Below are 15906 nucleotides of genomic sequence, written 5' to 3' on the forward strand. Positions count from 1 at the left end.
AAAAAAGTAGGTGAAAATTGTGGAAAAGAGGATAAATTTTTAATATTGAAGATAAAATTTTTTTTTAGATTTTTTATATTTTAAAATATTATCTATATTATTAAGAGAATAAGCAAATTTTTGTGGCCAATGTATTTACACTCGTCAAGACGTTTCATTTAAGTACCCACATCATTTTTTCATATATTTATATATATTATATATATGTATATATGAAAAATATATCAAAATGCATGTGGGTACTCAAACGAAAGCTCTTAATAAGAGTATCATCGGGATGAGCTTATATCTTTAAAAATGACAATATTTAAGAAATTACAGTGCAATTAACAAAATAAAAAATTTTTGTGTTTTTTTTTTTCAATTAAAAAATAAATTTTTGTTGGAAAAAAATTTATCTAAAAATCTTAAATCTCCGAGATTTTTCCGTAATGTATTCGTCTCTAATTTTCCCGCAAAAATAAAAACTTATTTCCAGCTTTTTTTTTTTTTTTTTTTTTTTTTTTTCACGGTAATAAATTACCGTGTTGACTTTATACTTGTGTTTGCCCACTGCGATGCTCCTTTTCACTTATTCACGGCCACGGATTATATAATACATGCTTGAGGGTGAGAAAAGTTAAATGCTCGAGAAAATAATAATTATGTCGCTATGTTGGAATGGGAAAAAAAAGAAGAGGGTGCAATAAAAAAAAAATTGCTACAAATCAATATAAATTATTACGATGACACTTTTATATTTTCTTTATGTCTCTCTTATTATTTTTTTAAATATAATAATAATTATAATTATAATTACCATAATCTTATCATTAATAATAATAATTATAATATTGATGTAACTATAACAACACTTGTAATAATAATAATATTAATATTAATAATAATAATAATAATAATAATAATAATAATAATAATAATAATAATAATACATTGGATTTCTAGAGCAGGCACTATTTTACAATGATTATGTACAAAAAACATATGCTTTGCATTTTTAATTTTTTTAATATATATTTTAATCAATAATATAGCTTCATATATTTATATATTTTCATCTTTTTCATAATTTATAATTATTATTAATTAGAGATTTATCTACTTTCGATGAATCGCTCTAAAAACATCTCAGAAGCATGGTAAATATTTATTCTTAATAATAATTCTAAATAACTAATCATTTTTATTTAATTATTTATAATTAAATGTTATTAATTTTTCTACTTTAGCATTAATCACACAGCGACTATGCTACTGTACAATAATATTTTAACCCAAGCAATCGATAGTACACAGAGCGGTGGACGTTTAATTTATTCGATAAAAATAACATCAATATTTATCATTAAATAAACTATTGATAAAAATAATATATAACTACAATTTAAAGCCGGAAATTACAAATTGTGAAGTTGACCTTTTTTTTTTCGGCGCGTATAATGCACTCTATATGTGCAAATGCAGAATCACACGTCTTACATCTTTCACGTGGGATCCATAACACGTCACGAAAAAAGACGTCGCTGACTCGTGAAAATTTAAACTTTGTTTTACAAAGCCATTAAAGTTACCTCAACCGTAATATTTTATTTTAAAGTTTATGCCTTTACGAATGGTAGTTACATGCCAAAGTGTCTTTGTACTTGCAATTTTCCTTCATACAAAAATAAAATTTTTATAAAATATATTTAATTATATTGTCTGGACAACTTCACTATTATTTTTTTTTTTAATTTATTTCTTCTTAAAAAACAAATTCAAGCTTGTTTGGACCTTTTGCATTTAATTTAATTTATATTTTATCATTTAAATTTATAATAAGCAAATGTAACTTATCCTTGATTATATCAAGTATTATTTGGCAGTGTAACGTAAAAAGCGACATATATTTTTTACACTGAGAAAACAACAGCAATATTTCATTTTAAATCCAAAATTACATCATCAAAAACTAAAGAGACAATTTATTTTAAATAATAAAAAAAAATCATCACCACTAGATCAAAATTAAACAATTACCAATTTATCAAAAAAATTGTTTTTTTCTCAGCGTAACAGACTAGTGAAATTACCAACAATAAATATCCTCTCTAATAATTTATAAACTATGGTAATAGAATCAAGAATGATTGTAAGCCAAAGCGGCGGGTATCGACATATCACGTATGAAGCCGTGAGGGAGATGATGGTGGTGATGGTGGTGGATCGGAAGGATAGTGGGTGGTGGTGGTAGCATCAAAGACGTGGGCAGCCCCGAGGGTCTCAGTCTCTCAGTCAAAGCCATCATGACCTGACAGTGCAAGTGTTGGATGGTAGCGAGCAGACTGAGGTTGGTATCGATCAGTCCGGCAGGTGAATATTGATCCCTCTCCAAGGAAATGCTCTCGCCAACTCCAACTCCACCAACAGAATTGCTCTTGAGAAGCTCCTCCTCCTCCTCCCTGCACTTCCTTTGGACTTCCTCGAGCGCGATCGCCGCCATGGTCGCCTTGTTCTTCTCCGCGGTCATTTTCTGCTGGTGCTTCAGGTACGTTGTCGTGATCGGAAGACTGTAATCCACGGGAGTGTCCTTCGACAGATCGATTCCGGGGCTCCAGGGCCTCGCGATTGGGCCTGGAAGTGGTGAGGGTGTCCTGCCTTCTGGGAGCATTCGCTTTCTTTTGGAGGAGGCTGAACTCCGCGAGCTTCCGCGGTCAGATTCTGGCGTTCTTCTTGATTCCAAAGCGATGTCCGTGTTTGGAGTCGTTGCCGTTGTTGAAACGGTTGAAGTCAAATTCTCCGTGGTTGTTGGGGTGAAATTTGTTGGTTCTTTCTTTATCAGGTTACTGATGCTCAGAGGATTGTACTTTTCTTCCTTTTCTTTGTTTTCTTTAGGAATTAATTGAAGTTTCTCTTTTTTAGCGGGTTTGCTGCTAACGATGTCTTTTTCTTGATGATGGTGATGATGGTGGTGATGGTGGTGGTGATGCTGATGTTGACTTTGATTTTGATGGTCTACTTCTTTTTCTTTATTACTATTGTTGTTATTATTGTTATTATTAGGAACAATACTAGTATTAGTCGGAGTACTAGCGATATTATTACTATTATTACTGCTACTATTATTATTACCGCAATGGTTCATTTTTTCACCGCCTGAATGTCGATGAACATGTTGATGGTGTTGCTGACCGACGTGCTGCTGAGTAAGATGCTGCTGCTGCTGTTTGGGATGCCTGTAACTGAACAAACTCTTGCTTTCTGGGGGATTGCTGGCTTCCCGGGGTCGGGGGCTGCTTTGAGCAGGGGTTGCTGAAAGAGCCACCGCTGGAGTAGGACTTCTGGGGGTCCTTGATACTGGTGTTATTTCTGAAGAGGCAGCTACGATATTAGCAGCAGCGGCAACAGCTGCTGCTGCAGCAGATTGAGATTGATTAGCAAGATTGTTTGGGCTTGGACTTGGTGATCTAGGGCGACGTTGACATTCCGTACAACCCAGGAGGAACCTCGTCACTGCTTCTCGAGGCAGAAATGCGTATGTCTCTGTAATCTAGAGCATAGACAAATTTTTGAGATTGTTTTAGTTGCTCAAGTTTAAAAATATTTTATTACATTAATGGTTACAATTTTGATAGTGAAAATTTGTGACTTATGATTAATATTTACAATGATTTATACAGTTATTGATTATTTTTAGGATTTAAGTTTTTGGAAAGTCAATTTTGTGATAAGATAATATTTTTATAGAGAAAAATTTTTAGCACGAGTGAATATTAAAATTTTTGACAAAACATTATACATTTTTGAAAAACTAAAAACATAAAAATATCATAATTTTTAGAAACAGGGACTTTAAATTCAACGAAACAAAGCAGACAGATGTAAGAAATGTAAATAAATCTAAAATTTGTTATATACTTCGACTAGCGACCGATTGATGTATTTTGGGATTTCATTTTATTTGGGAATAATATTTAGTTTTATAAAGTTTACGGATCTTATCAAAGGTATTCATATCCATTTCTCTGATTTTACGTCATTATATCAGCACCAGAGGGGTTTCGAGAGCGTCTTCGTGCAGGATGATGAAGAAACCCCGTAGAAAGTAAGAGGGAGATAAATATGTGAGGAGTGAGTGGAGCCTGAATGTGTGGCTCCGTGTGTAACTTTGATGTCTTCTGGAGGAAAATATGCGGCGGAGGCATCTTCTCTACCTCCAGCTCCGACTTCAATTTCTCCACGCCAACTCTTCATCCTCATACTCCATCTTGAGAGGAAACGTTTCTCTTGGAGTAGGCGGACGGGGTGGCGTAACTCAATCAGGAACTAGACTCGCAGCGGGATCTGCTCAGGAACCAGGAACAAGGGTGTATCTTATGTGTACTTTCTATAGTACTATACAATGCAAAGTGTATCTTACTCGTACTCGCACTCGCACGCTAAAAGTATACCATCTCTAATTCGATAAGATATTTTTTTAGGAAATGAAAATGTGTAGTTACTTTCTTTACAAGTATTGTAGTGAATTTTTTTACGCTGTGAAAAATTATTAATATCCAAATTTTGATCTTAATTATTTAAAAACAATTCTTTTTTTATCCAAAAGTTTTAATTTAATTTTACAATTAAACTTTCTAAAACAAGAAACTAAAGATTTTAAAACAAAAGTACAATTTTTAAAAAAAAATTTCTCTAAAATTTATTTCTACTACAAAAATTATTTTTCTACAATTTAGTACCTGTGAGTTATACTTTTCTAAAAAAATTACAACAAAATTTTGATCTTAAACTTTTCAACCAATTTTCCATTAAACTCTTTCTCAAAAATGTCACCCCTGCAATAAATTTTTCACAGCGTAGAAAAACGAAAAATAAAAACGAAAAAAACTCAACTTACCGGATAAATAAACCAATAAAAATAATAGTTAAGTCAAAGTAGTTTAGTGGCTGAGTGATATTGTCAGGTGGTGATAACAAGCAAAATTTGTGATGCATAGACCCGATCCATATGTGTATGACATATATTTATATTATGAAAACAATATGAGGTATCGGTTAGACGTTAGTGATAGAACATTAGCAGCAAATAGATGCTGAATAGATCGAGTACGTTACACGTGTGAGGTCGTCCTTGCGTACACAGTACACAGTATAATATTCGCAAAACAGTATCGCCGGTTTAGTTGCCCGATGCGAGATGCGAGATGTGAGATGTGAGCAGCAACATTCAAACTAAAGTTATATATTTATATCGGATGTCGATTTGATGTATATATATGTATATATGTATGTAGAAGGGACGGGAGGAGCGGGTGTATATATCGGAAACGGGGTTGGGGGAGGGCCGTGTATAAGCAGCCAATGCAACAAGTGTCCTGAGGTTTTGAATCACAAGCAGATCGCAGTCTGCTCTCTTCTATGTCTGTATGTATTTATATACATATACACAGATAGATAGATAGCAGATATATGTATATGGGTATAAATGGGCGAAAGAGGGCAAAGGAGAAATAGAAAACGAAGCGGGGCAAGAGAAGCGCGAAACGCGATAAAGAGAACCGAGAACTGAGTAGAGGAAAAAGAGAGCACAGGATGTATATAAATATAAATATGGATGTATGTATGTATGATTGGATGCTCTGGAGAGATGTTTACGCGAATGCGACGAAACATGTGAGATGACGTGCAAATATATCAAGTGGCCGCTTCAATGCTTCTAACGGTCTGTTATCAAGGGAATATACATTTATAAGTATTTGTAAATATGCTTTATTGAGGGGAAATTTCGGCGAGGGATGCTGGAGCGTTATCACTTTTAATTTCATCAATTAAGCGGTTATTCATTTTTTTTTATTTCATTTGAATAAAGAGAATTTTATACTCTTAAAAATTGAATTTTGAATGAGAGAAAAAATTGCGGTTTAACTCAAATATGAAAATTTGTTTCAAATTAATTGAGTGGAAAATTTTTAAGATGTATGGGATGATACTGGTTTGATTAAAAATTGACTTACAGTTCTGTAGGTTCGCTTCTGACCGGCATGCTTCCCTGGTCGGCCTTCGAGATCGACGTGAACTGCGTGGATGATATCGAAAAAGTTCTCGACAATCGCTACTTTCTTGTACACCCTCCCGGGCACGGTCCCCTCGGCACCACTTAGAGCCTGTAAAAAAAAATTAAGGAAATACTTAGTATGGGTTTGAAGATATTTGCTTGAAAGTGCTGCCCTCTGTTGGGGGGTAGTAGAACTTTGCAAGGGTGGAAATGGTAGCGTAGTGCTTTGGAAGGTACTGTTAGGGGTTGATGCTAACTGCCGAGCGAATTCCTACTTTTACCATCAGCGGTAGTTTACTTCTGGAAATGTTGTGGGTTATTTGTGTGGAGAAGATTTTGCGGAGATCGGAGGTCGGCAATGTCGATTTCGGATGGAAGATAAATGTTTAAATTTTTAAGCTTTCAAAATTTATAAGTTTTAATAGGATTCTTTTATGTTCAATAAATTTCTCTAACTTTTAATTCTTCTTTGACATTTTTTATAACTACATTACTTTAATCCATCATGAAATTCCATTAGACCAGTTAAATTTATAGTTTTTTTTTTTTTTTTTTTTTCACAAAAAATAAATAAAATTGACAATAAATTAAAATTAATCGATTAAAGCTTTTCTGATATGTTAATTAGTTAATGATTTAGATAATTCTAGTAAATCAGAATTATATTTTTTCAAAATTAAGAAAAATTAAATTATCATTAATTAATGGATACATTTTTACTAAATAAATAAATTTATTTACGTCAATAAATTCTTCTATCAGTGTAATAATAAAAAAAATATGTAAAAAATTATTACGAGCATCAAATTTAAGTAAGAAAAAATTACATGTAAGCTCAATAATTTTTTAAGTAAAATATTAAAATTCCTTAATTTATAAATTTTTTAATAAATCATTTTTAAAGAATAAATTCTACAAAAAAAAAAAAAAAAAATTATAAGTTCAAATTTTTGAAAAGAGATTTTTTGATAACATGTTATTTATTAATTTGTTAAAAAATGATTATCATTATTTAAAAAATTTTTGATCGTTTAATAGAGCAGGGAAGAGAAAGAAAGGGCATCGAATTTTAAGTAGTGTATGTTTGAACCCACAGAGGTCGATTGCCGAGCTTATAGCGGCGAGTGACCATCCTCGTCCAACTAAGAGTAAGTCATCTACAGATATATACACATATATATGTCTGAGACTTTAAAGTTTACGACTGAAGAAGTTTGCGCGCACGCGCGACATTATTGTATTTCCCTAAACACCTGTTGAAGTAAAGTTTAACTCGTGGGGAGCTTACGAGCCCGATTAAGGGGTTGCGGTCAGCCCGTGTAACAATCCCCATATTTGGGGTGACTGCTCTCGCTCTTATTCTAGCTCAACCTCTACATCTACCTCGCTATTACTCCAACTCAGTCACGAGAACTTTGCCGTCGCGTCATTTGAATACACCCACAATATACAACACTATAACATACGTGAAATAAACTTCCGATTCCTGATACAAATTTATATACAAATACATCTAGGAACTGGAACTGTATGGAAAAACGTCCTGTCAAAGTTATAAAAAAATCTGTCAAATTTACAGTTTTTCTCCTGTCAAGACATACTTGTCAAATTTGTGTTTTTAAAATATTATTTTTACATTATAATAACTGTCAATTTTCCACCAGGAAAAATTTAAATTTAGCTTGTGGAAAAAATTATTTATTTCCAAGGGAAAAATATGATATAAATTTAGCATTAAAAACTTTACGAATTTTGTTTTGGAAAAATTCATTATTTTATAATAAAAAAAAGCTTTGTTTCTGTCTACTGACTTGTCAATATTTTATAATAAAAAATCATAAGTAGTATTGTTAATTGTTTGTATTTTATTTATTTATAAAAATGAAATTTAATGTAATTAGATGAGAAAAAGTAGTAAGAACTGTTTTAGAAAATTATTTTCTTTGACTGTAATATTTAATAAAATTTACGCTCATAAAATCTTTTTATAAAATCCAATAAACTTGACAATGCTTATTTTATTAAATATTAAAAATTTTTTACTAAAAAAAATTTGCTTAAGATATTAAAAAATATGTATTATTATTAATATGTATTATTATTAATATAAAATGACTGAGTAATTTTTCCATAATCATCTCTTTAATTTTCAAAAATAATTTTTCCGTTTTAGTCTAAATTTCTAATTAGTACAATAATGATAAATGATCATGAATCATGATTAATATAATAAGCAATATAAAGGAAAAAAATTCTCGGGATTGGACAATGATCCGGCTGACGATGACGGAATTCGTTTTAACAATCCACGGATATTCTGGGGAACAGTACGTACGTGAGATTGCATTGGTCATGGACATTTAATGCACGAAACTGGCAGTTGGTTTGCTGCGGTAATGGGGCTGGGATTGGAGTTGGGGTTTGCAGCAACCGCGTGGTGAGCAAATCTATCGGGTCGGTAGGCAACATTTGAGAGGAACGATAACCCGCAGCAGCATGCACGTGTAGAATATATCGCCGCCATGTTCCCGGCATTACCATACCAAGTTGAGTGTGTTGTGTGGGCTTCGCTGATATACACCGCACCGATTATTATGCACCAGGACCGAGCGTTCTATTCCCAGAAAGAGACGGAAAATCCTGTTCTGCACTCGATGGATTCCAAACATCAGGAAATTAGTGTTTTACTCTTGTTCTTCAGAAATTGAGGGGTTATATGCACTTAGAAGTTTAAAAACGTCATTTTTTTTAAAGAAACTTTTTCAATAATTATTATAAAAGTCACTTTAAAATTTTTTTTACAAGTAATTAATTTTCTATTTCCTGTAAAAGATTTTTAAGTCTTATTAATCTTATTAGTCGTTTTTAAAAAAATTTACTTGCGAAATTTAAAGACTTCCGATTGACATTAAATTTTTTTATACATGTGCTTATATATGTAAACAAAAATAAAATGAAAAAAAATTTTTTTTAATTCTAAATGCATACACTAACAAAAAATTAATTTGATTTAAAACAGAAATTCTTGAATCCAGTAAAAAAATTCTTAAACTAAAAAATAATTTAAAGTTGAAAAAGATTTTTTTGGATCAAGAATTTTTTCCTCAAATAAAGTTGATTTTAATATAAATGTATAACCCCTGAAAACTAATACAGTAAAAAAAATTTCACACCAAACTATAACGGAAAATAGCGAGGAATTGTAACCACTTTCACCCCAATTATTCCTTTCAGTCAACAACAGTTCTGCCACATCACGCGATCCCCATTAGGGGATGTGTAACGAGTATGTGTAGATTACTTTGGTTGTAGAAATAGCAAGCAGTGATTCGCCCGAGCGAAAATCAAAAGTTGAAGACCAGAGCAGAGCAGAAGGACGGGACCGAAATAAATGGAAATAAAATAAATAAATAAATAGTTTTTTAGCTCTGGGATATTTTTATCGGCAGCGTGTGGTGAAATTACACGGCATGTCAGGCAGTAACAAGCTGAGGGCGTATGCGAAGGAGGATCCAGAGGGAGTGGACGCTATTTGTACCTATATATACCTTTACGCTGGTGTAGACTCCACACAGAGCTCGGGTAAATCGAGAGCGACAGCCTGGAGACTACTTGCTATACACATAACAGTCCATACTACTGACTACGGGTAGTATGCACATGCAGGCTGAACGATGAACGATGGACGATGCAATCGCGGCAACGGCTGTTTTTGTAATGTCGCGGTTACACATCGTCCGTATTCCGCAGTAGTATGGAGCTATTGATCAATTTAAATTCTCTGTACTCGGAAACCGAACGATGATAACGCCCTGAGCCCCGCGAGTTAGTTTTCCGTTTACTGATGGCACCCATCTCTGATCTGATGATTCTGACTCTGGATCTGACTGCCGCTCGAAATCAATTGCCCAAACTAGATTTCTGATGAGTATCTCTGATACAGACAGCCTCTATGCATATAACTTTCAAGTCATTTATGTATTTTCCAATTATATACTAATGTACATATCATGCCGTCATGCCGTGTGTTTTATGCAGTTACGGTATTCTTAGGATTTTAGTTTCTGCTTCATAAATAAAATTTATGAATTTTTATAACATTTTCAGACATGTATTTCTTATATATTCTAACAAATATTATTCTTGAATTAAGAAATTTTTGTTAATTTTATTTAATTCAAGAATTAGAAAAAAAAATTTTTTGTTAAAAAAAATTTGACTTTTGTTAAATTGCACTATATTTTTTTAACAATTGGCATTTTTAAAGATATAAGCTCATCCCGATGTTACACTCATCAAGAGCTTTCATTTGAATACCCACATGCATTTTTATATATTTTTTATATATACATATATCTAATATATATAAATATATGAAAAATTGATGTGGGTACTCAAATGAAAGGTCTTGATGGGTGTAACATCAGGATGAGTTTATATCTTTAAAAATATCGATAGTTCGCAAGATACAAGGGCATTTCTATATTCTTAAATTATCCTTAAATTAACCCAAAATGAGCTAGTAAAAATATATTAATAATTATTTATATATTTTCAACATACTTTTGATAAATTTTTTTCCATGGCTACTATCTCAACCATTAGAATACACAGAGATAAATAAATAAACACAGACACATATGGTTATATAGATGAAATCGTCTGGTTTTACAGTGACCAAGTATACTGATAAGCCAGTAGGGTCCAATGGATGACGTTACTGAGTGCCCAGGGATTCATCCGCCATCCGACTACCCGGCGCCGTCCAACATTCACCATCCAACATTTTCACGGAAGCCATCGTGTGCGAAGCTGTACTGGTATTCCGCTCTACCAAATACTCCTCTCGAGACTCGAGATTCTACACCGTCCCCCAGGCTTTGTGACTCTCAAGGGCCTCCCGGAAATCCGAGAGCCAGGAAAAAAGGTCTGACCGATCCACTGTCCTCCTTTTTGAGTCTTTCTCTCTTTTTCTATCTTCATATCTGCCAGTCGCGGTGTAACCAATCGAAGAGTTTTACGAACTAGTCTCATAAAAATGGTCTTTCGAGATTGGAGGTTGAATGACCATTCAGTAGGCGAGCTATCAAGCCCTCCAATTTTTGACACCTTAACCTCTGTGACACGCTATACCCCGGTTGTTTATCCGAATGCTTGCAAACCATTCATTAGCGAGCAGCGTGACGAAAAAAGTAAAACTGTTGAAAAATTGAACAAAATGACGACAAAGGGCACAAAAGTGTTTGGAGCTGGAAACCGAAAACTGTGAAGTGGTAGATAAAAACGGTGTGTGTGTTTAGAAGCCCACACCTAGCTCTGTACACGTTTGCAATTTAAACGAGAGACGGTTTGAGGAAAAAGCACGCACAATGGCTGCCTACGAATCCGTTTTTTAAATTCGCCAAGGGATAGGCACGTTTTGTCCGGGACCGTGACACTGTTGTGAGGATACGGGTTATATTTAACCTGTGTGTTGTGTGTACGGTCCTCTCGGCTTGGTGATATAAATTTATTTTGTTTTCGAAATCCCAGGACTGTTTCACGGCTCTGCTCCTCTGCGTGTATGTACACTACTCGCTCTCTGCTCGTATTTTCTGTCTCGTATATCGTACATATCCTGATGCCTGCTCGCTCGCATCGGTGCGGTCGCAATTAATACCGACTTTCGATTGCTTTCCAACAGTCCCCGTTTCATTTATAATATACGCGACCCCAAACTTCCAATCGTTCTCTCGGTGATTCTGGTTCTTCTTTTTGGGTTTTTGATTTTGTAAACAGGGTTATTGAATTTTTGAGTCGAACGTTCCATGTTGGAAATATAATGATTAAAACTATGATATTGATTGGTTTTTCCGATCAGTAGTAGGTGTTTCTGTTTTGTCATTAATACAAAAAAAAAAAAAAATTTAATTTTTAGTAATCAAAGTTGTGAATGATACATTAGTATTTTTCATTAATTATTAAATTCAATTTTTTAATGAGGAAATAATACATAAGATAATTAAATTTCATTTTTCAATCCATAATTAATACTTTAATTTATTAAAATTAATTTTTTAATAACACATTATTTCTAATAGCTATTAAATTTAATTTTTCAATAGAAAATTAATTCAATGACTTATTGAAATCAATTTTTCATTGCTAAATATTTTAATTATTTATTAAATTTAATTTATTAGTGAATCATATTTATATTAACCATTAAATTCAATTTTTCAATAAAAAAATAATGCAATAACTCTTTAAAATTAATTTTTAAATGATAAATATTCTTAACAATCTATTATAATTTGACATATAAAATTTTTTAACTTGTCGACACCAAAAATGAAAAACTTCAGGCCCTTTTTATCAGCCGATTAGGCAGGACGTCTTCACTCTAATCTACTGGGTAATTCAACCAATAAAACCAAAATAAACAAAAAAAAAAAAACTATCGAAGGACAAAGCCAAAAGGTGTAAAAAAAAACCCGGTTGAGAATAGAGTATAAGTTGTGAGGGTGATCGGGTTAGTTTTGGTTAGTCGAAGGCTGAGTAAAGAGCAAGAGGGAAATTGAGTACAGCTGAAGAAAGAGTAGCCGAGAAGCTGAGGATGAGCGAGTGAGTGAACAAGGAAAGGAGACAAGAGTATGAGTTAAAGTCTGAGCCAGGCCACCCAGTAGCCATTTAGATAAACGACCGGCCCCTGTTGAGTGCCGCTCGCGCGAGCGGGATCTCTGCCAGAACAGAGAAATAGTCGTATAGATGTTAGATGTTCACCGAGCAGAGACCACAAGGAAGCGAATAAGAAAATAAAAGGAGAGCTGAATGTAGAATGAGCGCACCGAACTCGTTGAGGGACAAAAATAAGGAGGAAATCTGGAAAAAAGAACAAGCGTTTAATCGCTGGCGACAGAACAAAGGCGCTCCGGATCACTTGGATCATATCACTCTCAGCGTGGATTGGCACTAAATGTATACTGTATTAGTATAGAGTGAGCTCTTTTCCTCTTTATCCAGCCCAGGGTGAGGAGTCGAGAAGAGTGTTCATTCATCATTTCACCCAGACGATAGACGAAATCCGATAGTCGATGAGAATGTGCTCAAATCGATACAACCGATGAGTAGTATGCATAAAAAATGTGAATGTGCCAGCACTGTGAAATATGAAAACGGAAATGTGCTCGGGGTAGTGTGCTCGCATCAATCATTTACTTTTTAATTCCTATAATTGAAGTCTGATTACTATCTGATTGATGGATTGAATCTAAAGACGCCCTGGTACGTGCGATTAACTCTTGTCAGCAAGTAACAATCATGTTATCGGGTGTGTTCTTCCTTAATTTTCCATTATCTTCCTGATTAACGGCAAGTTAAGATCACTATTGCACCAAATCGAATAAAAGGTGACCGGGCGAATTAATAACCAGCTCAGATGGACAAAGAAACAAGTGAATTAGAAGCAACGCAATCTGTCTGATATCAGTAGCTAGTCTGATTCCCCGTCAACGCTGTCTCGACTGACGTGACAAGTCGAATGTTGGCATAAACTACCAAACTAAAGGTTGGATCCAAAACAACAGCAAACGTCGGAGTCCAAAGGTCTGACTAGTCAAAGTCGATCCCTCGTTCTGACTGACGAAATAAATTATTAGAGCGTCTGGGTACCCAACGTCAGCCTTCGGAGCACTTGATCTCGGAAATCGTCAGTGTCTAGTCTTATATCGGATCCTTCTGCACACATACTTGCTCAGAGCATCAAGAAGACAAGAGATGACACCAGAAAAGAGTCTGCCGGATAGCAGTTGAGTGGAGCTATTGTAAGAGAGTCGTGTCGAGCTTCAGTACCAGAACAAGCGAAATGTGGAGAAGATGGATAGAAGATAGAAAGAGAAGGAGGAAGAGGCAAGTGGAGACAAAAGTGAACACGGGAGCGGCAGCAAAGCAGCAGCTACGACGAGTAAAAAGATTCATATCTGACTCAAAGCTCCCTGGCTTCGAACTTCGAACGGGACCCCGACTCTGCTCGTACCGCCCGAAGCGGGACGAGATGCCGTCAATACTTATCCGGTGAGAGAAAACGCGTCCGACGATCTGACGACGAGTTGGAGCTGTTGCAGTGGTAGTGGTTGCTACCAGGACAGAACTTCGGCATCAGAGAGCTTACTTGGTGGTGTTCAGCCGCCGCCTACCGGAGTAGCGAAAGGGACAAAGCGGAGCTAAGGGAGTAGAGAGCAGAGGGGCCAGGGACCGAGAATACCCGACTGCGGACTGAGTTCTGCCCGGTAGGAGTCCCGCCTTGGTGGGAGGCGAGACTCCCACCTGGGTGAGCCAGTCCCGCCTGGGTGGGAGCTTCAGCTGGGTGGGAGCACCAGTTGTGCTTTAGCCAGAGTTGATAGGAGTAGAAGCTGCGGTGGAGGCACTGAATGTCGGGTGGGTGAGCCGGGATAGGAGCGTGACTGGTACCTTAACCGCGGAGTAGGAGATATATCGGAGAGATTCTCCGGAGATTCCACGCATGAGAGCCGTGGCGCGGGCCAAATAAAACCAGACCGTCTATATAGCACACACTAGGCAGCCTTGTTGGTTCCACGGAAGGCAGCTGCCAGCCGGCTTACCGTCGCCGCGCGTATTATACCCGCAGACAGTGGATGGAGAGGTTGAGAACGAAGATGAAGATGAGGATGAGGGTGAGGAAGAAGTTGAGGTAGAGGAGAAGATAACAGTGTGGTGGCTCGAGATGGAGATGGAGAGTGAGAAAAACTATGGGAGTGAGACTGTCCCGTAAAGATCTGAGCGCTAAAAAGTTTGCCAACGACTGGGACTGGAAGGTTCTACCGATATGCCTGAGAACTGGAAATTCTAAACTGGAACTCTTTGCCTTGCTGGGAAACTCCTCGATTGGGAGATCTAACGTTTGAAGAAGATTCCAATGGGAAAATTCTCTGATATCGCCGTATATGTTCACGTATGACCATACACTGTAAAAAATCGGGAGTGAATTGTACTACGCATTCAATCCCATCACTTGGAATACTGGAGTGAAATATTACAATACTCCGCGTTCGGATATAAGCTCATCTTGATGTGACACTTATCGAGACCTTTCATTCGAATATACACATGAATTTTTTCATATATATAATATTTGTTAAATATATAAATTATATAAATAATTCATGTAGGTACTTGAAAATTTGTCATATCATAATTAGTTTGATATATGGCCTGATAAGACTATATATCAGTACATAAATCATTTTTATATAAAAAAATAGTGTTGAAAATTTTCCAGAGAGGGCGTATGATCGCCGAAATTTCTCCTTGCAAGAGATTTAAGTCTGAGATGTATGTAAATGGCATTGATTGTTACTTCAATCGAGTCATCAACTAATAAATCAATTTTTATTCATTAAAAAATGTTAAGAGCAGATAGATGTCCAGAAAAAAAAATAAGACGTATGAAAATTTCTTTATGGAATGTTCTGGTTTTTAGAAATCTTCTGTAGCTTTAAAGGAATTGAAATAACTACAGAGTCTACAGATGCTACGGTCTGGACGACTCTGAAGATAGCTCGTTACCACGTTCCCGTAGACGTATCAATCCCTTATTTCTTAGTTCCCCTTTGTGGTTTTAGTATTCTTTTACTCGGAAAAAGATTTTACAGCAAGACTGGCTATCTGGACAGAAGTTGCAATAAAAAGGGTAAATGAACATCCGGCGAGTTCGCCGGAATCGAAGACTCCCTTCCCTAAATCCATTCATCTATCTATCCGTATCCCGTGAGAGCTCTGCTCCTTTTTCCAAAGGAGTGTCTAATGTATGGCTATCTCTGTCTCTGTAGACTTGGGGCGAGCGCCAAAGGCTTCCATTGTAAAACGAGTCGCAT

General features: G+C 35.3%; 1 protein-coding gene across 3 annotated transcripts in view; it reads right to left on the reverse strand.

The window, feature by feature from the left end:
* Positions 1-949: 949 nt before the first annotated feature.
* LOC141533419 (uncharacterized) overlaps positions 950-15906 on the reverse strand; it is a 69487-nt gene continuing 54530 nt past the window's right edge. For all 3 annotated transcript variants that reach the window (XM_074252315.1, XM_074252318.1, XM_074252323.1), the window contains 2 exons: positions 5994-6143; positions 950-3529 (listed from right to left, as the gene is read on the reverse strand). In XM_074252315.1, the coding sequence (XP_074108416.1) occupies positions 2120-3529; positions 5994-6143 (1560 nt within the window). In that variant the 3' untranslated portion in view covers positions 950-2119. The remainder of the gene's footprint in view (positions 3530-5993; positions 6144-15906) is intronic.

Source organism: Cotesia typhae, unplaced genomic scaffold, assembly GCF_013202065.1.
Source record: "Cotesia typhae breed Kobodo isofemale line unplaced genomic scaffold, CoteBio_Ctyphae contig_123, whole genome shotgun sequence".
Lineage (NCBI taxonomy): Eukaryota > Metazoa > Arthropoda > Insecta > Hymenoptera > Braconidae > Cotesia > Cotesia typhae.